Genomic DNA, 25,928 nt, shown 5'->3' on the forward strand with positions numbered 1-25,928 from the left:
AATTCATAATCCGACTTCAATATGCCAGCTTTATTTAAGAAGGGATAATAATTTGTTTAATGAAAATTAATTGAAATTTGCGTAATATCGGATATTGTATTTCATAATATGTATATACATTAGTACATTATTTATTACGTATGATTTAAAATTAATCCTCAATTATTTAACGACTGTTTTAAGGAAGTATAGGACAAATAACTGTTTTTTTTAATCCGATTGTATTGTACTGATTCAACAATAATAGCCAGTCGATGTAACAATTATGATTAGTTGACCGCGTGTTTCACATTAAATTGAGCAGATGCTCTATTACCAAAATGTCCATAAAATAGTCGGTAAACAAATATTGCTTTAATTAACTAAGTACCTTAGTGGATTTGAATTTAATATCAATTACAACAACAACAATTCGATGAGTAGTATTATATTCTTACTTAATTAAATCGGCCAGTCTTAAATGTTTCAATATAATGAGATATGAATTTAAATCGCAAATGCATACTAATTGCAGTGAAACACGGATAATGAACGATGCACTAAACAATTTCGTGCATCAATGTATATGGGATATTAACATCTAAATTAAGCTAATGTACTGTTAATAGTCCACACGAGCGTCTCGGCTAATCTAATAATGGGTATCGATCAACGTCAACGCGTCAAAATGGTCTTGTTACGTTTTGAATAAATAATATGCTCCTTTGTGCAAAAGAGAGCGGGGCTTGGTAGTTCGGAAAATAGAATTGAATCCTTTTAAAGCTCTGAAATCATCAGAAACCATCCTCCAGATATACACGACGTCTTGGATTCAACACACTATTATTACGTTGCGATACTTTAAAATGAGATACAAAACAGTTTTTTTTATCGTAAACAAATAAAATTTACTCAGCACTGATAATATATCTAAAAAAGCGGGGCTTGGTATTTCAGAAAATAGAAATAAATCTCTTTAATGCTCTAAAATCATAAGAAAGCAGAATCGATCTTAGATTCACAACTTGCGATACTTTAAAATGAGATACAAAACAGTTTTTTTTATCGTAAACAAATAAAATTTACTCAGCACTGATAATATATCTAAGAAAGCGGGGCTTGGTATTTCAGAAAATAGAAATAAATCTCTTTAATGCTCTAAAATCATAAGAAAGCAGAATCGATCTTAGATTCACAACTTGCGATACTTTAAAATGAGATACAAAACAGTTTTTTTTATCGTAAACAAATAAAATTTACTCAGCACTGATAATATATCTAAGAAAGCGGGGCTTGGTATTTCAGAAAATAGAAATAAATCTCTTTAATGCTCTAAAATCATAAGAAAGCAGAATCGATCTTAGATTCACAACTTGCGATACTTTAAAATGAGATACAAAACAGTTTTTTTTATCGTAAACAAATAAAATTTACTCAGCACTGATAATATATCTAAGAAAGCGGGGCTTGGTATTTCAGAAAATAGAAATAAATCTCTTTAATGCTCTAAAATCATAAGAAAGCAGAATCGATCTTAGATTCACAACTTGCGATACTTTAAAATGAAATACAAAACAGTTTTATTCAGCGTATACAAATGAAATGTGCATGATTTTGGAATTAAACGAAAAATTCAACCACACATTTTAACTTTCCATATAACAATAGAGAGGAAATTAGCCCGCGGCAAATGAACTAATTTTTGTTAAAACAAAACTATTTCGAGTGAAGTTCACTCACGAGAAAACGCAGGAAAGCTCAACTCTAAGCATGTTATTTCAAATATAAATTTCAATTAGGCACTTGCGTTTCGAGTAAGTTAGCAAAGCTTTCAAAGGTGTATCGCCTGAGGGTATGCCCTGTACAAACCATTCGTTCTCCATTCCCAGTTGATACAGTCAAATTCATTTCAACATTTAGTTCCTGGACTCATTCCAGGTGGAATGTGATTTAAAAAAATCTAACATTTTTATGGAATTTGCTGTGAAATTATATCGCAAGATCATGTTTTGTAATAATATATTTATTTTTAAGCTACGCAAAACTCCCAAAGAAAATGTATGCATATTATTTATTAAATATTTCTTTTAAGTTTCTTTTAATCACGGTCGTATTTTATTATAGATCCGGTGTTAGAATTTCATTATGCGACAGAATAAACTATACACTTCTTCGGGATATTCGTTTAAGGGAAAGATAATATTCCATTAGCTATCTGGTTAAATTGAGAACCTAAATAAGCAGCAGCCAAAGCAAATTACTCTAAAATAAATAGAGTGAGAATCTCTCTGAAGACTGAATAAACCCACAATTTTTCTCGCGAGATGAGACATCGACAGAATTTTGCATTCATCAATTATAGGAAGGTATGTAACAATCTAGATTCACGAACGACCTACCTATATAAACTCCTCAATGGGGTTTAGTGAGACATTCTTTTGTATCCATTTCGATGGTAATTTTTATTTTCACGTAAATAGTACTAACTAGTAGTGTGGACTCAATTTCTGCACTTAGACGTTCATTTGGTCCAGTCCTAGCTAATTAAGCCAACCTAGCTCTTTCCAGAAGCTCCGAAGTTTCCTGGACATTTCGCAGTCTTCACGGAGTGATCTCACTGCTCCGATGATTTATGTTAGTTGGGAAGCCAGAGCATTCCAGGACTACGTGGATGATTGAATTCTCTGCGCTGAAACAGCCTCTGCACAAAGATCGCGCCTAGAACAAAGAGATGTTTATTAAGGAGACAGTGAGCCGTAATTGTCCTTATCATTATTTGGAGATCAAATAAGTAGGTAATTTCTCTTCCCATGGCACAGGTCACACATATTATCTCGATGTCTTCCTTCTCCTCGCGTTAATTATGTATGTTAAAAAATTATTGAACATCCGGGAGTAGAAAGCATAAGGAAGGTTGAGAATCGCACGTTTTTATCACTAGACTAATACTACTACACAGCGTGAAGCCACATTATTAAATATCATATTATATATATATGTTTAACTAAAAGGTGATTATAATCCTTGTACTGTATTAGCTATACGGAAATAATTTGTTGTGAAATAAATCTCTTATGCAATGCAAATTGACATTAACTCTTTGAGATTGAAAAATTAAATAGAAAATTTAAAATTCCCGTTTGTGTTTTAAATTCATTAAAATCAACACATTCAGTGTATGAACTGAAAGTCGTTTTGTGGACGCAAGAAAGTTGTGAGTTTCCTCACAAAGGTGGATGCTGCAGGCGATCCAGGAACGTGTTTGTTCCTAATTAAATATGAAACAATTGAAGCTTCAACTAGAACTGTTTACCTTATATGCTTATAATACTACAAAATTAAATATAATGTTTTGTCCGTGGGATACTTTTGTATGTTTTTTTATTTTGGCTTTCTAAATTCATGGTACATAGATGTAATAAATGTTTGCTCTAGATTGTATTAGTTGATTTTATTCCTGTTTATCAATTGATGCTATGTCCTTCAAAGCTTCTTCAAAACATATCAAACAAAACATATAAAAACATATAAACATATATATATATATTTAAATTATAAATTTAAATATAGATATGTCATCATATTCATAATCATTACATCAATATTAAATTATTGATGTAATGTGTGTAATATTAAAGTTATACCTCAGGTTAATACACTTAATTATACAAAAAACTCAGACATGACGCACGAAATGTCATTTAGTTTTTACTGTCCTTGTAACGAGATAATTCCAAATTTTAAAGTATCATTAAAAGTATTTTCAATGCTTACATATGTTTGAGATAAAAGATATTACTTTTGTCTATAACGAATATTCTCAGTTCAAAGGAGCCCGTTCAGTTAATTTATCTAGTTCACACAGTCATCTAATTAGTACATAAGCCTCAACACGACTCAATAAAACAGTGAAATCAATACGGCTGTTTGAGATAGCAAACAATTTGCTCGGAATGTTACCCATTGTACATATTAGGCCCCCCATTTCAATAACGAGGGTAGCACGCAAACATTTGCGTTTCACCGTCAGTGTTTATCTAATAACTGTAAACATTTTGCAATCAGTACCAATACCACAGTAAAAGGAATTAGCAGAGACAAAAATTCTGGACCAATTGTAACTATGCAAAAAAAAAGACACCGACTCAAAAACTATAAACGATGCTCATAAATGTAGTATACTTTATTTTTTTGTAGTATCATTAATTGCGCCGAAAAAATAATTAATACCGCGCAAAGCAGGAAATATTACAAATAATTCGATAAAAAACTTCGAACAGGTGCTAAATTGATTGTAGTTTATTGTAGTGACCAAAAAAAATTTTTTTACTCCACTTTATTTAAGGACTACGGGATAAATTCTAAAATAACAGAGGTATGAAAAAAAAAAAAAAAACTAACTCAGAAACTATAAAGGATGTGGATGCTTGTAGCAGTATTCGTTTTTTTAACAATTTAGCACCCGTTTCAAAGTTTTTTATTGAATTATTTGTAATATTTCCTGCTTTGCGCGGTATTAATTATTTTTTCGGCGCAATTAATGATACTACAAAAAAATAAAGTATACTACATTTATGAGCATCGTTTATAGTTTTTGAGTCGGTGTCTTTTTTTTGCATACTTCCGTTATTTTAGCATTTATTCCGTAGTTTTTAATAAAGTGGGGTAAAAAAATTTTTTTTTTGTCACTACAATAAACTACAAACAATTTAGCACCCGTTTCAAAGTTTTTTATTGAATTATTTGTAATATTTCCTGCTTTGCGCGGTATTAATTATTTTTTCGGCGCAATTAATGATACTACAAAAAAATAAAGTTTACTACATTTACTAGCATCGTTTGTAGATAAAAGTAAATTTAGAAAAATCAAGTTTTTTCTAAAGCGGGTTCCGGCTTGATGGAGCTCGAATTCAAAACTTACGAAACCTATTATATTACAATAAGGGTCTATTTTGAAAAATGCGTCCCATATACGGGCACACAGCAAAAGTAGCAGTACTACAATATAAATTTAATGGGCTAAGCTAGAACTATACTCGATTTCAATACAATTTTACAAGTTAAATGTTTTAAAGTCTGGTGACGCTACGTAGCAATTGTAAAGTATCCAAAAGCTTCATTCGTTTAAACTGCAACTTGTAAAACAAAATACTTCAGTACAGAACACTGGCAGTAAATGTACATTTAGGGATATTAAAGTTTTTTGACGTTTATAGTACGTTTACGTACAAGTTACGTTTATGTACAATAATAAATGGTTCTTGGTTGATTTTTTAATTACAAAGAAATGTGAGACCTTTTTTCATTGTTTAAAAAATAATTACCATTGCCATTGAATATGTCATGAGAGGAAAACGCTTTTATCAGCATAAATAAATCAACTATCACAACTATTGGTTAGTAAACTTTAACAATACTACCATACTATAAACACACCAAATACCTATTTGCCATTTTGCTAGTGAAAATATCTAATGAGCATTATCTTTGGTCAGCAAATATTATTGTTTAGATTATAATTCAGCACATGCTGATATGACTAAACGAAATAGATTACCTTTCATACTGAAACCAATAATTCGATGTGAAGAAAAGGTCTTCAGGTCAGAATTTTATTAGACCCAATGGCCTAAGTCCATGCACATGTCAATCCTAGAGTACTTAAAAAAACATGTGTGTGTACTTATGTACAACTACTTCTTTGGCGTAACAAGATAAAAATCTGTTTAAATTTTTTATCTTTCGTCTTATTCTACAGTTGTAGAAAAAACGACGCTAACAATAGAAAAAAAGGTATCAAATACATTGAAAGTTTTATTATATTGCATTATCTAGTTAAATAAAGTATATGTATTTAAATATCACAAAAAAATAAGTCTACATAATTAAAGAAAATTTTTTTTAATCTTATTTAAAAAAAATGTCCATTTATTGATTATGCTAACTTCAGGGTGTCGGTTTTCTGTGATGGTGTGCGCGCGCATCGTAAAAATTTATTCTCATAATTTTTCCCTATCGCGCCAAAAGATGTATAACTTTAATTTATAATCGAGTTTTATTTTTGTTACAAAGATTTATTTATCTTCGAAGCGTACGCAATTCTAGTGCATTAATTTTGCAACAAAGCCAAACAAGGTAAATAAAATATTCTATCTTCCAAATCCAGGCAGTAATTCACTGAGAAAGGTGCGTCCGCGTGGCAGGTGGTCTTAATAAATACGAAAATGCTATCGTGGAGTTAGATAATAAATTCAAGAGGCAATCAACGCGAGGCTGGTAAAAATATTAATAGCCGAGAAATAATTATGTATTCATGAGTCCCGCGGATCACGGGAGCACCGGGTTACGGGAACAACCGAGATTTGCTTTTCTATCCGCTTTTGTGGGGATTTGTGAGATTATCTTTATTTATTTTCTAATTCTTAAGGGACAGAGTTGACTCAGATTTTTTTGATTAAGCTAGCACAGGGATATGCTAGCACACTGCCAAAGAGCCATGGAAAGAAGCATGCTGAGCATAAGAAAATTAGACAAACAAATAAACGCAGACATAAGAGCGACAGAGAACACAGACATTCTCACTAAGATGGACGGGTCATTAACTACGGAGGTCCCATGAAAAATGGAGCAAAATATTGACGGAATGGTATTCTAGAGATGGAAAACGAAGAAGAGGCCGACCACGCAAGAGATGGGAGGACGAACTGAAACAGCAGGCTACAACTGGAGAAAAGTCGCAAAAGATAGAGAACAGTGGAAAGGGTTAGAGTAGGCCTTTGCCAAGAGGCACACCGGACGCCAAGATATAAAGTTCATATACATATAAAATTGCAGAGTTTTGGAACTTAAAGGCTATAATATTATTAATTTAATTTTAAATATTACCCATTGGCGCATATTGCATAGGTTTATTTGATTATATTTACAAGTAGGTGATCAGACCTTTATCTTCTGTCCCATGTCTAAGACATGTTGATTTCCTTGCCTCCGACGTACGTGCAAATATGCACACGAAAAGGAAATTCCATTGGTTGAACCCAAATATGAACGCATGTACTCAAGAGTCGCACGCTTGAACCACTAAGCCTGTATCGCTACTATAGAAAATAATGTAATTATTGACTCCCTATCGGTAACGCTTATGCGTCCAAAAGTTTCAGACCTGTTATTTCGCAAAACGCTTTAAAAAATGTACAAAGTGACATCGAATAATTTTATCTCCATCAATACACCAGTTGGAGTCATCAATCAATCGTTAATCCGACGCAATATCCATAAAATGAATCGTACGGGGCGGTACACGTAATAGGCCGAGCGAGTCGACGACAATGCCGCAATCGGGCCACCAATCTGCATAATGGATTGCTCGGCCGAACGCGCGCCGGTCGCTCATTCAATTGTCGCGGTCGTCGATGTGTCGCCTGGTTATTACGGAATGCGAAATTAATTCCAGAGCTATCTAATATGCCCTGGGATTTTTATTTAGTTGGCTTGATTGTTAAAGGAATCAGTCTTCCATATGCAAAATAGCTGGCAATGGGAATACGGTTTTTAGATAATTAGCTTAGGATAAAGTTTGCATTTTTACTCTACTTCGTTCGTTATATAACCAAAATTCAGTATAATTCATTCACCGCTCAAACGCTTTAACATCAACTAATGTAGAAACAATAAAAGCTTTTTTTGCGTGTTACTTTCATTATAGTTTAGTTTTAAAGTCCAATGTAGTCTGAGCTATGGAGCAAAGTTTCGTATAAAAACTCATTTTAAGCCATGTGTTCGACTTCTAAATTGATAAATAAACTTACCGCGTTTAAGTATATACATTCATTCCAAGCCAACACTTCTTTTCGGATGTTGGTTCTACATTAATTGAAAACTTATGATTTATGTCCAAGAGAGCGACAAGATGTACGGCCAATAACGTCCTTAAGCTCACGCTGCCTCGAGATTTACTGCATGCTCACCGCGTAAGAGCTCAGATAATGTTTTTATATTGGACTAAAGATTATATGTAGGGTAATGTTTTTCTAGATAAACAGATAATATACATATTAACAACTACAATAGTTAAATATTTCGTGTATTCTAAGATATTTTTTTCGTGTTAGGTAAACGTATAATTTATTCTGATAATGTTTTTTTTGCTAATCTAATGATTGAAATGCTCTCGTCATTTCAAAAGCAGGTTGAAATGGACAAACATAATTACAGAATGGCAACCACGCGACGGAAAAAGGAAAAGAGGAAGACAGAGCAAGAGATGGGCAGACGATATAAAGAGAATAGGAGGCACAACTTGAACAAGAAGAGCTAACATCAGAAAAGAATGGAAGCAGCTGGAAGAGGCCTATGTGTCACAGGACATGCTGATTACCTAAAACGGGTCATATGATGTATTAGATTAAGTTTTGGAACGAAGTTCCTTATCGCACGTTGTGAAAGGGGGTTAGACGGAAAAAATTCTTACGAAAAGTTGTCACGACACTTTTTTGCTATTTGCTATTGTAATACACCGGTTCTCGTCCGATCACCGAAGTTAAGCAACGTCGGGCGAGGTCAGTACTTGGATGGGTGACCGCCTGGTAACACCTCGTGATGTTGGCTTTTTTTTTTCGTCGTAAGATTGGTGTCGAGAAAATCTATCATACTGTTATGATACCAATTAACATATAAATTAATCGAAAGGAATTTCGTTCCATCCGGGTGTCCCTTGACACCTCTAAAGTTTTTATTATGTAATTAAAAAAGTGTTAATTTATTATACTGGGTGTCAAAGGTTTAATAATAATAATAATAATAAAAATGATTCAAATAATTTGTATTACTACGCCATACACACAAATATACTCTTAATGTACTTGGTGATATGGTTTTTATAAATATCACTGAAACTTGTATTTCAAATCAATTACAACATTAAAATGTAATATATATGTACGAGTACATAGGCAAACCCTGCTTAAAATTATTATAATTTTTTGTTGTTTGTCAACAACGTAGATAGAGTACAAACTTTTGATGGTTACTTGAACATTACATGAAATTGCAAACGAAACAATTTCCTTCCAATTCATATTGCAATAGATCTTGCCATATTCGCTTATTAATGAAAACTTCAGACGAATACAGCACTTAAAAAAGTTAAAAGTCCGGTGAGTAAATGTGATTGAAATGGACAGTGCTATTTCCACTCCCATATGCCTGTACTCAATAGAAAAACACAATGGACTTCGAACAATGGTACTATTCACTGGTCTTAAATGCCTTCAGCCGAATGGAAATTTTACAGCCTCACATATCAGAGTAACTTGATTTTTACATGTCGAACTGCTCTCATTGTTCACTGTTCTACGGATATTAATTTCATTCGTTTCTATTCTAGCCTTTGCAATATCGCATAACTCTATTTCAATCAATGCATGAATACATGGAAATATTGTATTTCTTGGATATTTCCTATTTTGATATTACATGTTTGTGAATCGCATTTTATACGAGTTTACATATCTGAGTCGTTCATTACGATCGATTACTTAAGAGTTAATTTAACTAATTTTTTTGGTAAATAACCATAGAACCAAATTATAGTTAAAATACCTACTGGCTGCTTTCTTTTATGATTCCTTAACTAAAGTTCTCTCAATCTCTCGGCTAAGTTTAATAAAAATAGTATTAGAGGTCATTTTTTGTCGTATTTTAGACAAACAAGAACCTTACTACCTCAGTGTTTATCAAGAGGTCTCGGGTTATGTTTTAACCACGGTCATTTGAACGTAAAAATAAGTATTTGAGAGATTCCGTTACGTTTGCTTAAAGGTTAAAAAGTCAGTCAGTAGGTTATTGGTTATGGACTTTTTTTTCCGCAATTAGACAATGCGATTGTTCAATTTGCGTAGAGATATTGTTGGCTATCTAAGTTGGCTCAAGTCCTTCCAGATGCCTTCTGGATTGATTAGAGGCTTCTTGGATAAATAATATAGAAATCATGGCATCGTTATCTTTTTATTAAGTAACGTATTTTTTCTAAGATTTTTTACAAAAACGAATCAGGAAATAAAACCTCAGAGCAACTTAAAATAAATTTAATCTTATAATGAACACATTAAAATGGCGGCAACCACACTTCGAAGTGCGGTCCATACGCCAGCTTTTTACGTAGACTGTTCTCGAACACGGCATCACGCGTTGAGTCACGTGATTTGACATCACGACATTCGCGTGTCACCTCTCGCGCAGCTCTCAGCAACTTTGACACATGCGCCACGCTCTCTCTGACATCTTCAAATGATAACTGAAATTATATATACCTACACTGATATTATGAAAATGCGCTAACCTCAGGAGCTAAGTACTTTATAGATACGCCGGCTCCGCAACACAAAATGTGTTTTGTACTTCAAAACGAAAAACTTCCCCCGTCCCGTCGCGAATATAATAAGCTAAGACTAAGAGATATAACAGGCGAACTTTGCTGCTAATTTTTAATTATAGAAACTTTTGTGATCATTTCAGTATAATATATAAAGAGCACACAGCTATCCCTTTTTTGCCTTTTCGTAAATCTTACCTAGAACGTCCAAGTGAAACAAAATAAGGATACATAATTGAAAAAAGGTTTGAATTTTTTTATGTAATTGGAGGCAAACGGGCAGGAGGCTCACCTGATGTTTAATGATACCGCCGCCCACGGACACTCTCAATGCCAGAAGGCTCGCAAGTGCGTTGCCGGCCTTTTAAGAATTGATACTCTCTTTTCTTGAAGGACCCTAAGTCGAATTGGTTCGGAGATACTTTAGTGGGCACCTGGTTCCACTTGCATTGCCTTAAAAAACGCTCAGTTGTGGAACGACGGACGTCGAGGTGATAAGGGTGGAATTTTGTATTCATCCTCGACGTCCGATGATGAAACTCAGCTGCAGGTATTAATCCGAACAACTAACAATTAGTCCGTTGTTTGATTGTTATTTTCCTTCCTAATGTGGAACGTAGACACGCTCACTGACGCACACACGATCACTGCCGCAACGAATTTGTCTTTACACACGACTTTGCAATAGACAATTTTTTAGGATTTATTACAACATTAAAATTGTTTACCTGGTCGTCATTAGAATGCGTGTGGGGATATATTCGTATCCACTGTCCCACACGATTTACCCCTTTGTCCCATCTCACCCCGTTTCCCCACATACAAGCATTCATCATACGCCTTCGAGATGCAGCCGTCGCATAACCACCACGCCATGTCTCATCCACTGGTTCTGGTGGCGAAGCTATACTTGTAGCAGACTGAAAGTTAAAATAATAATATATTAAATTAATATTATAATATACGCTATATATTATTTATTAGTTTTAATAAATTGGATTGTTAGTTTTTACAGTCTTAATTTATTTAAAAACGCAAAAACACGAGTCTTTTTTGTCTCTTAGTTATATTCATAATTCATCTCGATAAATCTATACAATAACAGATTAGCAGCCGTATTTAGAATCGTCCATTATATTAAAGTATAAATTGAGTTGCCTGTATAAATAAATTATATTTAATGCCCGGTTAGATAACGACTGATTCAAGGAAGCACAACTCATTTCAATCGTTACGACATAGTAAAGGATTACCCCTTTAATAATAATAAGTACTCTAACTTTTATTATGACTGCATCGAGTAATAATAAATCAAGTGTTTAATAAGTTATCCAAACCTGAGAGTCCAGTCTTTCACTAAGGTCTGATGATGATTTGGTTGAATTAAGCTGACTCAAATTATTTGTCGGAACATCCTGAAAAAGCAACGTTTCTTTACTAAATAAGCAATTACAGTTGTCTGCTATTTATAAAAAATAGTTTGGGATAACGCGTCTTCCATATGCATTGGTTTTTCTACTTAACAGTTGCCCTTTTAACGATTAATAAACTTCAAAATATACTTACAATCTTGTTTTATTATTTACGCAAATCTTAAAATTTAATATTTTTTAATTTCTGGGTTCGTTGAGATAAGCCACTTGCTAGTAGGACTGTTGAAACAAATATAGTATTCGTGTGTATAATAGATTTAAACTGTATCGTGTCAAATTGTATGTGATTGCCTCAATTTTTTATTACATTATATTTTTCAGCCATTGGTGGTTGCAGGGTGACACAATTCAAAGGCATCGCTCTCCGACGTCGCTGAGATCGCGCACCACGCTTATGACCAGACGACGAGCGACTTCCGGCACTTGGAATACCACTTTCATCTTCCGAACTGCAACTTAGAGTAAACAAATTTTAGTACTACTTAGAAAATTCACAAGAGGGAACAAGATAATGCACAGTTTTGTATTGCAAATCGAATGGACGTGTTTCAGAGTAGAGATTACTAAGGAAGAAAATAATCCTCAGGAAGATTTATAAAGACGTTCTCCTTAGATATAGGGCTGGTCTGGTAAACTTTCAATACATAAAAAGAAATAAAAACTAAATTTAATTAAATATACAAATAAATCAGTGGTGCTACAACCTCTTTAGGTCTTGGCCTCAGATTTCTGAATCTGTTTCATGATCATTTTTAATTCTAATAGGCAAGTAGGTGATCAGCCTCCTGTGCCTGACACACGTCGTCGACTTTTTGGGGCTTCCTCACGATGTTTTCCTTCACCCTTCGAGCGAATGTTAATTGCGTACATAGGAATAGAGTCCATTGGTGCACAGCACGGAATCTACGACCTCAGGTATGAGAGTCGCACGATGAAGCCACTAGGCCAACACTGCTCAAATTTTATTAATAAGATAAAAAATAATGCTGTTTTGTTTCTTTTCAAAAATAAATTAGGTTTTTTTGCATAATATACCATACATAACATTAAAAGCGAACTACAATACCTCATGATATGTGGTGTAGGAGGTCCCTGTAAGTAGGAGAGACCAGTGTGTTTCATTGGTAAACCAAGAAGATCGAACAGTTCGTGTAGCATTGGCTGCTTTACTGTAACATCCGCCTCGCAATCCGCTTGTAATGCTGGCGAAAGATTTACCTACAAATATATAAAAAATAATAAATATGACTATAATGTTTTACCAATTTTGGGCTGATTTAAAACAATTTTGGATATAATTTTAAGATCACACATTTATTATAACATAAATTGAAACTTTTGTTTTAATAGCAACTAAACATTTATCCCTTAAATACGTAGTAAGTACAACTACATTATATAGTTTATATATAAGGGCATGATAAAAAACAGATCTATATTTTAGTCCCAAAATTTAGAAGTGTATCAGGCACATAAGCCCGATAACCTTCATGTCTATAAAGGAAACTGTCAAAACCAGATTCCATATTAAGTAATTTCATATAGATAACTTTAGTTTACTTCATGAAACTACTTCATAGTTTATTACAAATATCTTGCCTCGATCAACCAAGGCTTTAAAGCGTCATCTAGCAATACATCAAAGCCATAAAACTCAAAGCAATTCCTTGTAGGTGGCGTTCCAGCGGCTTGCGCTAAAAGCGTCAGAGTAACTAGGGCTCTGATTTTTTGCCAAACGAGCCACTCTACTGCGCCCCATCTACCGATAAGGGCGCGACGTACTTGTTTCAGCGTCCATTTGCAACCTGAAAATGCCTTATTGTTTTACTAATAGATGGCGCTGATATACAAAAATGTCATTTACCAGAAGTATAGTTAAAACGTTAACAGAATTATAAAATAATTTTGTAGGTTAAGAATTTCGTTTTCATGACTACGAATTGAACAAACCTACAAAGCAGCGTCTACTACGAATGTACTGCGTAAGGGAAAGTACTACTTTACCAATGTTTCGTATCAACCTATTTTTCGTGTGCTAAGCATTATAGTTACTATTAATGTTTGTGACATATAACGCGCTATATACTAATTCAATCAAATAAATCGTTACCGGACAATACTTTTAATATAATGATGTATTTCATAACAATAAAGGCTTGCATATCCTAAAGACCTTTGCTCCGATGGTCATATGCATAACATAGGTATTTTTAAAATAACAATTTTACTACCGTCAAATATTTTTTTAGTTAATACCAAATATTGGGTAGTGCTTTCTCAACAAACTTTTCTTACCGCTTCCAATTCTTTCCTTACATTCCGAATATCTTGGTCCTGTTTTATTCAAAGACGAGTTTGTCAGATGACGGTATGGATTGTGTATGTCTGATAGAGTGTATTTATCGGTACCTGCAAAAAAACGTAATAAACTAAATTTAACTATTTATCAGTGAAAGAAATCATCATGAAGAAACTAGTCTTAAAACATAGACCCAAAAATCGGCAACTTGTGCCTTAAAACACAGATTCATAAAATGGAAATAGGAATGGAACTTGAAAACCTTATAAAATTAGTTAACATACTTCTAAATATATACTATTAGTCAAGAATATTTAAACTTAACTATAGTAAAATAAAGAACTGTAAACAGTTTTTACACTTACCGAACCTAGCTAACCCCTCTGCATACATATAGGCCGTTAAAGGTCTGTAACCGGGAACACATACATACAAACGGAGGTCAAACTTGTAACCTGCCATGAGCAAAGGTCTCTCTATATACCGTTGGACCACGGCGGACGTTCCACAACGTAGTTCACAGATACTCTGTAAAAAAATAAAAATAACAATAATAAATTTAGTCCTAGTATATAGTTTTAAAATGGCTTTGTACTTTGCCACTATGATTCCTCCTGAGTCGTATTCTTCATTGCTGAAAGTCGTGTCACTATAAGGCGCCTGCGTCCTGCTAGTGATATCTCTCCACTTTGTTTCAGTATGTACCTTCCCTTAGCGCAGCTGTTTTGGGGAGACCCGCGAGAATCATGACTTGGCCACACCAGGGGGTTGGCGATCTGCCCCGATTTGCCTTCAAACCGCCGATAACCAGCTTGTCCAGGTTATCCAAAGTAAGTAAAAACTCTTCTATAACATGTAATTGAGATTCTCCTACGAACTTATGGTAATGATATTTCGTCTCTTTAGAGTCTTAGCTGTCTCTTTAATTATCTATTGCCAAATGCTAATTGCGCTAATAAAAATCCACACATTCACGGCCGAGGTTTGTATACACAACTCCAGGATTGAATACTCGCTAACCAATTGCCTTACACTGCAGCTTATCAATCACAAACAAAAGAGAAAACCTTACATAAGGAATAATCGCTTAAATTCTGCTAATTTCCAAGCAATATGTACATTTATTTGCAGTACCAATTCATGTTTAACGTTGGTATATGACCTGCCTCAATCGCGTGATTAGAAATACTTAGTTTGCTACACATAAATGACGTACGACGAGATTTAGTAATCAAATTATTTAAATGAAGCTTAACAATTGAGAATTATACTAAAGCGACTTCGTCAATCTGTAACATAATACTGCTAGTACTGGTATACCGAATATATAATATTTCGATGACGTCAATATTATAATATTTTACAAATACTTCATTTTAATAAACCCAATAAATTCTTTCATTTTCTCAGCCTGCGTGCTGAAATATGTTTGTATTTATGTTTAATAACCAATAATACATAATATATATACTTAATGTATATATACTTTTACTTAAATACACAATACTACGTATGTAATAAATTAATTACATTTTCATAATGTCTGATTACTTACACGAAAGAGAAATATCCCTCGGCCCTGGCTTTGCGCAACTGGTTTGTGAATCCAAACAACATTAGCGCCTTCATCGCATCTACGTAATTTTGAGCATTCTGATACCAGCTTGGCATACTCCAGCGGCAGGTGGTAGCATGGTGGACTGAAATTTATAAGTTTACTAGCAGACCGGCCAAGCGTTGCTGTGGCTAAGGTTTTTGTTATATTACATAGTAGTAAACTATTCAAGGGAAACGGTAGGAGAACACCAGTCATGGGGACCACCATGCTTTTTTGATGGTAATGCCATTAAATTGTTGCTTATGTGAAACGTTGGTACTTTCAACACAGCGCCATCTGTTAGAATTGTGACTATCAAATAATTAACAAATAATTTGCAATAAAATAATATTGCGGGTATAAATTGAGATGTAAGCTATCCTATCTTTTAAGTTAGATCAAACCACACACGGTGTGCAAATTTGATTGAAATCGGTTCAGTTGTTTAGGAGTCCATAGCGGACAAACAACGTGACATGTAATTTATATATATTAAGATTACATGACCGCTTTCGGTTACGTACTACTATATAGCATTCCTGGTGAAACAATTTATTAATAAAAAAATAAAGACGTAATAAAATATCAATAAATAAATTATTATATGTGTCTGCCACAGTCCACTGCGTAAAGGGACTTAACGTTAAGGGACACATTCAACAGACTTACAACTTCACTTCTACTGTAATAAAATTTCAAGACAAGAAATGTACGTACGCGTTATATATATGAACAGTGAATCCCCTTATAACGCATTTTCATATTACGCGGTTTTGAGTCCCTCGTATAGCACGGGATTCACCCATATAACGCGTTATATTTCTGTACTGTGAGATTTATAATGATTTGTACGCACATATTTCGTTCATAGCATAGTTTTTTCTTAATTTCTTATATTTAAATTGCTTTTAACGAGAAAAGTTAAACAAAAATCGTTTGTACATAACACGTTATATTGGGTCGTACAAGCGCATTATGCGAAAGATTCCTACAACGCGTTTCCTATAATGCGGAACCAATCAACCGTGTCTACGCTTTAAAACTTAGTATACTCTAATTGTATGTATAACAAGAGGCGAAAACGTGCGTTTTCATCATGTTGAGATCGATGTAGTCGTAATGCAAATGTACTAGTATATTACTTAGTTATATATACAGATAAAACTGATATATACAATACAAATAAAACATAGTCAAATATTTCTTAATAGAAATACCGTGACGTCTGTACTTAAGTCGAGAATATTTCTAAGGTAAACTTGAACTTCGACATTGGACATTTGTTTTATGGAGTTGCAATGTCGGTGCATATAATTTATAGATAATCACGTTAATTCTATTGCACAAAGCAAATAACATTTACTTTTTCCTGGGATCACGCGAACTCCGGTACCACTTGGGGTAATTGCTATCAAAGCACGATTCATTAATATTCCTAACTATAATTTAATATTACCTCGAACTTTCACCTTCGTCCCAAGTCAGGAACTATACTTGCATTGACCTTTGCGCAAAACATTACTAATTGTTATATGCTCATTTTTATTCGTGTAATTGTTTTGTCAAATTAAAAATGTATAGTTAAGTGAATAGCATTTCGTTTGGAAAAGGAGTCAGTACCGCTCATTAGCTTATCGATCTTAAAAGTCTGAGAAGGACAAACGAAAAAAGTAATTGACTAATCTTATTTAAAGCCCAATTAAACATTTTCATAAATAAAACCTAAAAAGTATCTGGAAAGACTGTCTGTTTTTCATCACAATCCCAGAACTCAATAAACAAACGTATACAAAAAGTATTTTCTTTTTTTCGTGTTAGTGCCGTGAGACACGCAAACGTACGCGTGATTTCATTCAAATATCCAATGACGCCGTGCGATTGACTCGTGCCCTAGGGAAAATGACAATTTGATAGACATTGCTCTACTTATAAAAGTGGAATCCTGGAACACATAGGGAAGAAAAAGGTCATACGTTCGATATAAAAAAAGTGCTTGCGTACAAAGTATACATGTCAGAAGTGAAACTTGTTTGGCAAACTAATTTTTAAGTCTTGTTCATATTTATACAAATCTAAAACTTTAGATTTACGAGACTTAGAGGGAGGGAAAAAGGAAGATATGTTAGGAATTTAATGAATTTAATTGTCATAAAATATTAAAAGTGACGAAAATTAATACAAATTATAAATTTAATTTTTTAAATTTATTTCTTCGATAATAAAAACACGTGGCATTTTTATTCACAATTCGTCATTTGAGATTTCAATAAATTATTTTGCATAAAATATAAAATACTTATATTTCATAAATTCTCTTTACGAAATTTTAATTTAAAAAAAATAGAATTTCTATAAGGTAATTCGCCCTTCTCTCTCTCTCTCAATCGATCTCAATCGCTCTCTCCCTTTTCTTCGACAAAAACGCTGCACGTCTTCGTGACGTTTCATCCGTAAAAAAATTACCCTCATGCGCCTTAAGAAGTTTCACTTCAAAAAAGATTTACAATTATAAAGTACACTCAGTAATAAATACAGTTCACACGTCAATGTCCCTTATTTCCATCAAAAAGGTTTATTATTTTATTACTAGCTGACCTGGCGAACATCGTACCGCCTAACAGTCGATTCTTTATATTTTTTTAATACTTATTCTGCTATTCGGGACACCGGTCTAGCTAGTAAGATAAAAAAAAGAAAGTTGATAATACAACAAATACATTATGTCAAAAAATAAAAATTTACCTTCCCGGAACCCCTCCACTAACACTTGAACTTTATGATAAGGTATTAAAGTTCAAATTGCCTTTAAATATTATTACAAATATTTTGTATGGGAATATAGAAAAGTGTTGTTTTTTTACTTTTTCACTCAATTTTTTTCATTTTTCTCTCCGTAAGAACCATCCTCGTACTTCAAGGAATATTATAAAAAAAGAATCAGAGAAATCGGTCAAGCCGTTTTCATGTTATGTCGTGACAACGGAAAACGGGTTTCATTTTTATATATATAGATAATGAAAAACGTCATAAGAGAATTCTTTTTTTGGCGGACACTATCTAAAGTTAAAATACCTTAATTTTCAATTCAAAAAAGTCGGACCAACTATCGTTAATATTTTTTTACAAGGTACTACATGACGGAACCGTGTTGCCTTAACAACACTTTAACAAACGACTCTTAACCTTTAGGTCATACGTTCAAACCTAAGTGTGCACCAATTGAATACTTGGACAGTATTAAATTATTGCAAGGATCGCATATCTTAGAACCAAAAATCTCGACATACACAAAGGCCCACATACTTCCCTGCCTTAAAGAAAAAATATCAATCAAAACAAGACTTAGATTGAAACTTCCGAATTGAAAGAATAGCAATTCATAATATCATATATAAAACCTTCTTTCCACGTCAATCTTTCTATCTTATCGTGACAGCAAAAACAAAAGAATATTATATTTAAAAAATGTACATGCTTAATTTACATTCATGAAATCGCGTGTCGATTTTTTATGACTTTAAATTATCCGACTTTTATAGATCGTCTTCATTCGCGTTTCTTTAATTTCGATAATCAAAATTTTACTTTATTAACGTCGTAAACGTAATTTTTGATTATTGCAAATTTTAACCCAATTAAACGATACTTCCGCAAACCATGAATTAATGTCAAAAAGCGATTAAAGTCAGCCTTGGCCCATTTATGATTTTAAAATAAAATATGGTGCTTTTGCAATTTGATATTATCTTTAGTTGACATTGTTTAGTTAGAAATAATTTCTATTTTTGAATATAAAATAAAACATACTTTTCTTCTAGCGAACCTTGTAGTTGAATTACACATTACGTGTAACAAAAATTTACGTAAATTTTATATTTATTTATTTATTTACACTTCGTTGCAAAAAACAAAGAATGAAACACGATAGACGATAAACTTTATCTAAATCTACTTACATTTTTTTAAATTGCTATGTCGAACAATATTTCGCCACACTATTTTAAGCCTATTAATAATGTTATTTGGTTTTTAAAATAACTATTACACAAGTGAGAAAAGAGCGTATCAAATCTTAAAGGGCCGGCAACGCACTCGCGGCTCTGGCATTGTAAAGTAAAGTAAAAAATCATTTATTCATATAGGTAACATAATTTACACTTATGACTCGTCAGTACATATTAATGCTTCTAATTTTACATTTACTGCCAGTTCTCAAATCAAGGGCGTAGAACGGGAGAGAAGAACTGGCAATAAACTCTCCGCCACTCTTTTTAATCGCCATTTTTTTTGTTTTACAAAATGTTTCTGGAGCTGCAACCATTACACCATGTCCCATGTGACATTTTAAGTAATTAATAATAATAACATAAATTAAAAACAAAGATTTGTCCTCTATCATTCTCGTGGGAACAACACGCAAACACATAGTCGAAATATTGAGAGTGTCCATGGGCGGCGGTATCACTTATCATCAGGTGAGCCTCCTGACCGTTTGCCCCCTGTTCAATAAAATAAACTATAAAAAAAGTGCAACGTGCACCCTATCAAAAGATAAGTAAACTTATCAAAATCATCTCAAACATACCTAAAGTCATAAATGGGTCCGTAAATTCTTCGCATGCAGCGTAGGAGTCGGGATAAGCTATCCTTGCGGCAAATAGAGCCTCCTTTTGGTATGTGATTCATAAACTGAAATTAAATGTGATATGATTATATTTAAAATTTACTGTTTACAACAATAAAGTAACGGCCGTAATGTAACGTTGGGTGACGTCACCCATACGTTGTCTATAAATAACATCGGAGTAGGTTTTCTAGAGAACGTCGCAACCGCAACGTCAAATAGCGGTGCTGTCATTTGCATGACGGCCGTCATAGCGGTGATAAACAGTAGTTCAACGTTTTTCGCGTGTAGCGGTGCGCGTATTTAATTAATACAATGACTTGGACGACCGAAAATGATAAACAATTAATTGATTTTGTTAAAAATCATGAAGCTTCGTACAATCAAATCCAAAGAGTACAGACAAGCTCAGATGAAGCAAAATTTGTGGAACGAAATTGGAATAACATTTCAAAAATACGGTCGCACTACTTTCTAGGAAACCAGAGCTTGGCCACCGTAAAGACGGCTGTTATTAACGACCGTAAACTGACGGCCGTTAACTAACGGCACCGCTTTTATAGGAAACCGTAGCTTTACACTAAGAAATAAGAATAGTAAGTTTTATTTTATATATGTATATATAAAATGTATGTAATATGTCATATAATATACAGTTAACACCAAAACAAATACAGTTTTTAAGTAAAACATCTCGTCGTGCACCTCGTAAAGTATGACAAAACATGAGCTCCTGGTGCAAATCATAGATTATACATATCGGTTACTCAGAGGCGTTTAATAGTTTTGCAGTATCAACATGAGCTGCTGGATGTACTTATCATAAATCATAGATTTATTTTACTTCTCATTTGAACGACAAAAGTAGTCGTACAACAACATAAAATGCACAGTAATCCAACTGGAGCATGCATAATGGTAAAAACGTTCCCCAATAGGTATATCTATAGATTGAAATGGAACGACAGCGAGCCTATTGTACGGCGGCCGTAAACATGAATAAAAATATTGTCAAACACGAGCATCGATCATAAAACTATCTATGTTCACAGTCTTCATAACTTTGGATTAGTCCGGATCACGAGAAAATTCCATAGAAAACAACCATCAATGAACAATTGTGGAACATCGTTCTATCACACGTAACAGAAATAAAATATTTGTTTATGATATAAATGCATGTACGTAAGTGTGTATACGTGAAAAACGATTTAACTGCATGTAAGATAATGTATCTTTATTTTTAGATGAAGAATATTTTAAATTTTATAATATTTTAGTTACATTAAATTGGGAATGGGCTTCATCGATACTTACAATCAAAACTGGTTTAGTTTGTGAGTTTTGGACTTGTGGACTGCTGTAAACTTTATGAGTCGCAATAACAAGTGTAAACTGTTTTACTTGAAATAAATTATTTGCATTATTTTAATTGATAGTGTTACCTGCCAGTCATCAAGGGTTTTATAACAGGTTGCTGGGAAAGCGCTGCTCCTCCACCACAGGTTCCATTTCTCTTCTCCTGGTGTCGCTTGGTAGATACGCCACCCGCGTTCAGCGCAAACCTAAATGAAATCGAATTGTAAACTTCTCTCAATTTTTTAAATTGGTTAAAAATACAAAGCATTAAAACTACTGAGATTTTGAACTGAATATTTGAAATTCAGATTAAAAATCCTTTCAAATAATATCAGCATGAAACGATAACTATTCAATTAAAATTACGAGTATAAACTCATAACATTATTAATAATCATAAATTTAAATTTTATTTCCCGTCTATCTACTTTATGCCTATTTATTTTTTAATTTAAAGTTCATCGTATAAGATTTATATCGTTATTTATTTATTTAGGTCATACAAGACATAGTTTCCAATACTGTACTTGCATTTGTTAAACTTCTGATAAAACTTATACTTGTCTTGCGTTTGTCATGTTGTTTAATGAAACTGCTGTGCTTTATTTAGCCCTGACATTTAATTTTCAAAGAGTACCACTGTCGCAATATAATGGTTACAGAGCAAGGCTCATACAATATTACTTTATTTTTTTTATTTCGTAAAATACACTTTAGCATAAAGCAATAAGACTACTGCTAATATGTCAGATACTCTTAATTATATTTAACTTACCTTAACTAACAAACTTGGTCCAGTACCATTATCATTTAAACGATAAATAAATGGTTCGTCATTGTCCATATCTTTCGACATTTCCTTTAAGTAAAAATATTATTATTTGGCGTTTCTAAAATAAAAAAAATATTTTGTGAAGTGCCATAAATAAAACGTGCAAGACATATTTTTGCGTCGTTGATAATTTTTCTGAAATGTTTTGCGTCAAGAACGGTATCCTCGCGTGATTTTCTTCACCGTACGCAAGTGCTTAATATACTCATTGAATGCATGACCTCAAGGTCGAGAGCAGCTAGCCCAACCAGTAGACCAACTTGAACTAAATAAGGAGAATGCTAATTATTATTTAGCGAACTATAATTTAAAATGACGTTTTGTGACTGGATAATTATTTATAAATTACCATAGATTACCCTATATTAACCGAGGCAGTACATGTTTAAAACGTATGTAGCAAACACAAAACAAATTAAATTTCTAAAATGCTTAATTCAAAATCAAAAGCTATTGTTATGGCATCCTATACCACATAAATATAAATACAATTAATTGCCGAAAATAGAAATAAGTTAATAAACTTACCTATTATACAACCTTCATGGAATAAACCATGTCATCATTCAAAATTTGAATGTTTACAAAATTGTTTTCGTGTGTACGTCAAAGGGAAATGAGGCCGACTCTTCCGATCGGCAGCCCTCTATACACTGCTCCCTTGCATCAAAGGTTGGGGAAAATTTATAGCGTCGCATGCCAGGATTCGTGACTGTTATGAAAGAAAATGCCACCGATAAGTAATGACGTGAAGATCTTCACTCGCAAATGTACTGAAATAATTTTTTTCATGTAATTTCATTGTAATATTTTTCTTTTCAAGATTTTGACAAAGTACGGTATTATTTTCATACAATTAAATATTTCCGAGCTTTGCGATTTTTTTTACATAAAATTGTTGTTATAAAAATAAAATAGAACGGCTATATACCAAAAAGATTGTTTTTATCTATTCCAGTCATAAATGGATTTTTCGTTTTTGTAAAATGGTTACTTAAAGAAGTCCTACACCAAAACATCAGCGACCTAAGTTTTATTAATACCAAACCGGATCGCTGTTTAATAAGAAAGTCTAAAATCTATATTTATAAAGTAAACGGTAACATTAGTGTAATTTGTCTTTATTTACCTATCATGAACTTCGAAGGTTGCGATATTGCAAAGCAGAGCACAGCAATTTTATGTCATTATCAATAGTGACTAAATATAGCCTAGGTTTCTAGGTCAACTCTATTTATACACAGTGAGACACACACATAACAGTGAGACATGAGGCGTAACTTAAATCTCACACACACAAACCAGCACACCCCAAACAAAAAGTATCACACAAGTATCATTGATTACTTTCTGGGAAGCCTCTACAAATAAAAAATTATGGTAAAAAGATATATTTTTTTTGTTAATTCTATAAAATAGTTCGACTATTTAACTACTATTTTATTTATATATTGCATTTCATCCTAAGAAGAAAAAATACCATAAACATTCTTACCTCACTACGAAGTAAATATAGCAAACCCTAAATTCATTTTATACTTATCATGTTATGTTTACTTAGCTTAACTTAAAAAATGTGTTTGGATTTTGTGTATTTGGGAAATTGGTGTAATCAGCTTCAAATAACTTAGCAAAAGTCAAAGTCATTGACAATAAGCTATACAACCTCATTTGAAAACGTACATTTAGGAAAAAGTTTTTACATATTTTATTTCTCGTTCAGACACAAATATGACTTATTTAAACATCGGCGTGTTGGCAAGTTACAAGATGGGAGTCGAAGAGGAACTACCGTGTCTGTGGTTGCTCCAGAAAATTAAAAAAAGGGTCTCCTTCTTTTCATTGGGCGCATCCAAGATAAAGGAATCGACTTGTACAATGTACATGGCCAATTCGTAACGCTATATCCCAATTTAAGAACGTGGAGGACGAAGATCATGGCGATGGATAAGAACAAAACAGATCCTGTTGTAGGAAAACGTCCTTGCGGCCCTCAACTGTTGATTTTCCCAATACCATGTTTTAGTTATTGATACGAACAGAGGGCGGTAAAGCTTGCCTTTTCACCGAAGCACTTAAATTTTCTGTTTTTTTATTGAGTTAGGTATTTGTATAAACAAAAAATATATAGTCGTTCAGAAAGTAATAGTATTTACTTAAATTTCCTAAATAAACTTCATTTTTGGGTGATTTCAAATATTTTTGCCAAATTAGTAACTCTACAACCAATTAAACCTACGCAGAATTTGTGAGTAAATGGAAAAATATTAACTTTAGTTAATTTCGGTAAAACAGTAATTCAAAGTCACTATTCGTAATGAACGTTGTAGATTCATCTAGTAAAATAAACAAATATTGTCCTCAGTGTATTGAACATCAATTAAGCATTTTTAGACATTTATTTGAGTAAAAAACCTGCTGGGTCACGTAAATGATATATTAATTTGAAAGTTATAACTGTGCATATTAATGTATTGTAATTTATACCATTAAATAACATTCTTAGACCCGAGTCTACCCACTTTTATATCTGTTGTACAATAGTTTTGATATTATCTACCTACATAATTTGTGACATCATTATTAGAACCTACATAAATAGGCTATACAAACATGAATTGTTATGAGTGTAACGATATAATATTTGGTCTAACCCAATCAATAAATTTTTATGTTTGCCAACGACCATATCATAATAGATGCATTAGCGTTGCAGTGGCCACTGACCAGTCCGGAGTGTACTAGCGAGGTTGCACAGTGCACACGTCCATGTAGGAGCAATGATAACATACACACTTTAAATAATAATGTAATATACTGTGATTTAAAATGTACCTTGTAAATATTAATGGTTTCATTTAATTTGTGGGAAAAGGGATACTTTTCTTAAATAAAATCTCAGAGGCTCTTTTATCTCTGCCTTTTAATAAATTTAAGAAATGTATTAAAGAAAAGCTGTGTAAAAAGGCTTAGTATAAAGTTATCGATTATCTAGATTCTGGTTGATAAAAGGGCCTGGGACAAGTGCTGGACAGGCTACTTCTAATTAATTTGCGATATTTGTTTTAAAATGAGTGTTGTTTGCCATAGTCATTTTGTATGATAATTTTAAAAGAGTACCGAGAGTTTTTTACGCCGGCTTTTTCTTTGAGTCTACAACACCCTCTGTCTTCTTTGCCGATGAGTAGGGATGACTACCGATTCAAAATTAATGACGTGGAATAAGTGATAAGCTACAGGCTTAGGTTCCATAATAAACATATTTTATTTTTTTGTATATTAATGGATAGCATAAGAATTCTGGTAATTTCATAAAAATAACTTTATTGTATAAAAGTATAATATTTTTAGTTAAAATTTGTCCATACATACCTAAGCTAATCTAATCAATAAATAATGACTTTTTCAATCAGGTTTAAAGCACAAAATATTC

At 33.0% G+C, this 25,928-nt stretch overlaps 1 protein-coding gene across 4 annotated transcripts; it reads right to left on the reverse strand.

Moving 5' to 3' along the window:
* Positions 1 to 10,048: 10,048 nt before the first annotated feature.
* LOC125056314 (probable tubulin polyglutamylase TTLL2) lies at positions 10,049 to 23,215 on the reverse strand. 4 transcript variants are annotated; one of them, XM_047659346.1, is made up of 13 exons: positions 23,024 to 23,215; positions 22,439 to 22,553; positions 21,750 to 21,869; positions 20,266 to 20,369; positions 15,639 to 15,783; positions 14,449 to 14,611; positions 14,080 to 14,193; positions 13,384 to 13,589; positions 12,851 to 13,002; positions 12,092 to 12,239; positions 11,689 to 11,766; positions 11,080 to 11,271; positions 10,049 to 10,273 (listed from the first exon to the last, which is right to left on the reverse strand). In XM_047659346.1, exons 2-13 carry the CDS (start codon positions 22,517 to 22,519, stop codon positions 10,085 to 10,087), a joined length of 1,692 nt encoding a protein of 563 aa, XP_047515302.1. In that variant the 5' UTR covers positions 22,520 to 22,553; positions 23,024 to 23,215; the 3' UTR covers positions 10,049 to 10,084. The 4 variants fall into 4 exon arrangements, with proteins under 4 accessions (XP_047515302.1, XP_047515303.1, XP_047515304.1 ...); XM_047659347.1 differs by having other exon boundaries at positions 22,439 to 22,522; positions 23,024 to 23,214; XM_047659348.1 differs by having other exon boundaries at positions 12,092 to 12,233; positions 23,024 to 23,214.
* Between the last annotated feature and the right edge of the window lie 2,713 nt (positions 23,216 to 25,928).

Source organism: Pieris napi, chromosome 14, assembly GCF_905475465.1.
Source record: "Pieris napi chromosome 14, ilPieNapi1.2, whole genome shotgun sequence".
In the NCBI taxonomy this organism is placed as follows: domain Eukaryota; kingdom Metazoa; phylum Arthropoda; class Insecta; order Lepidoptera; family Pieridae; genus Pieris; species Pieris napi.

Coding starts and splice junctions, on each gene's coding strand:
- LOC125056314 (XM_047659346.1), bottom strand. CDS start 22,519: ATGTCGAAAGATATGGACAATGACGAACCATTTATTTATCGTTTAAAT. Junction 12,240..12,850: donor CCTACACCACATATCATGAG/GTATTGTAGTTC, acceptor GTTTACTCTAAG/TTGCAGTTCGGAAGATGAAA. Junction 11,767..12,091: donor CAATGGCTGAAAAATATAAT/GTAATAAAAAAT, acceptor TTGCTTTTTCAG/GATGTTCCGACAAATAATTT.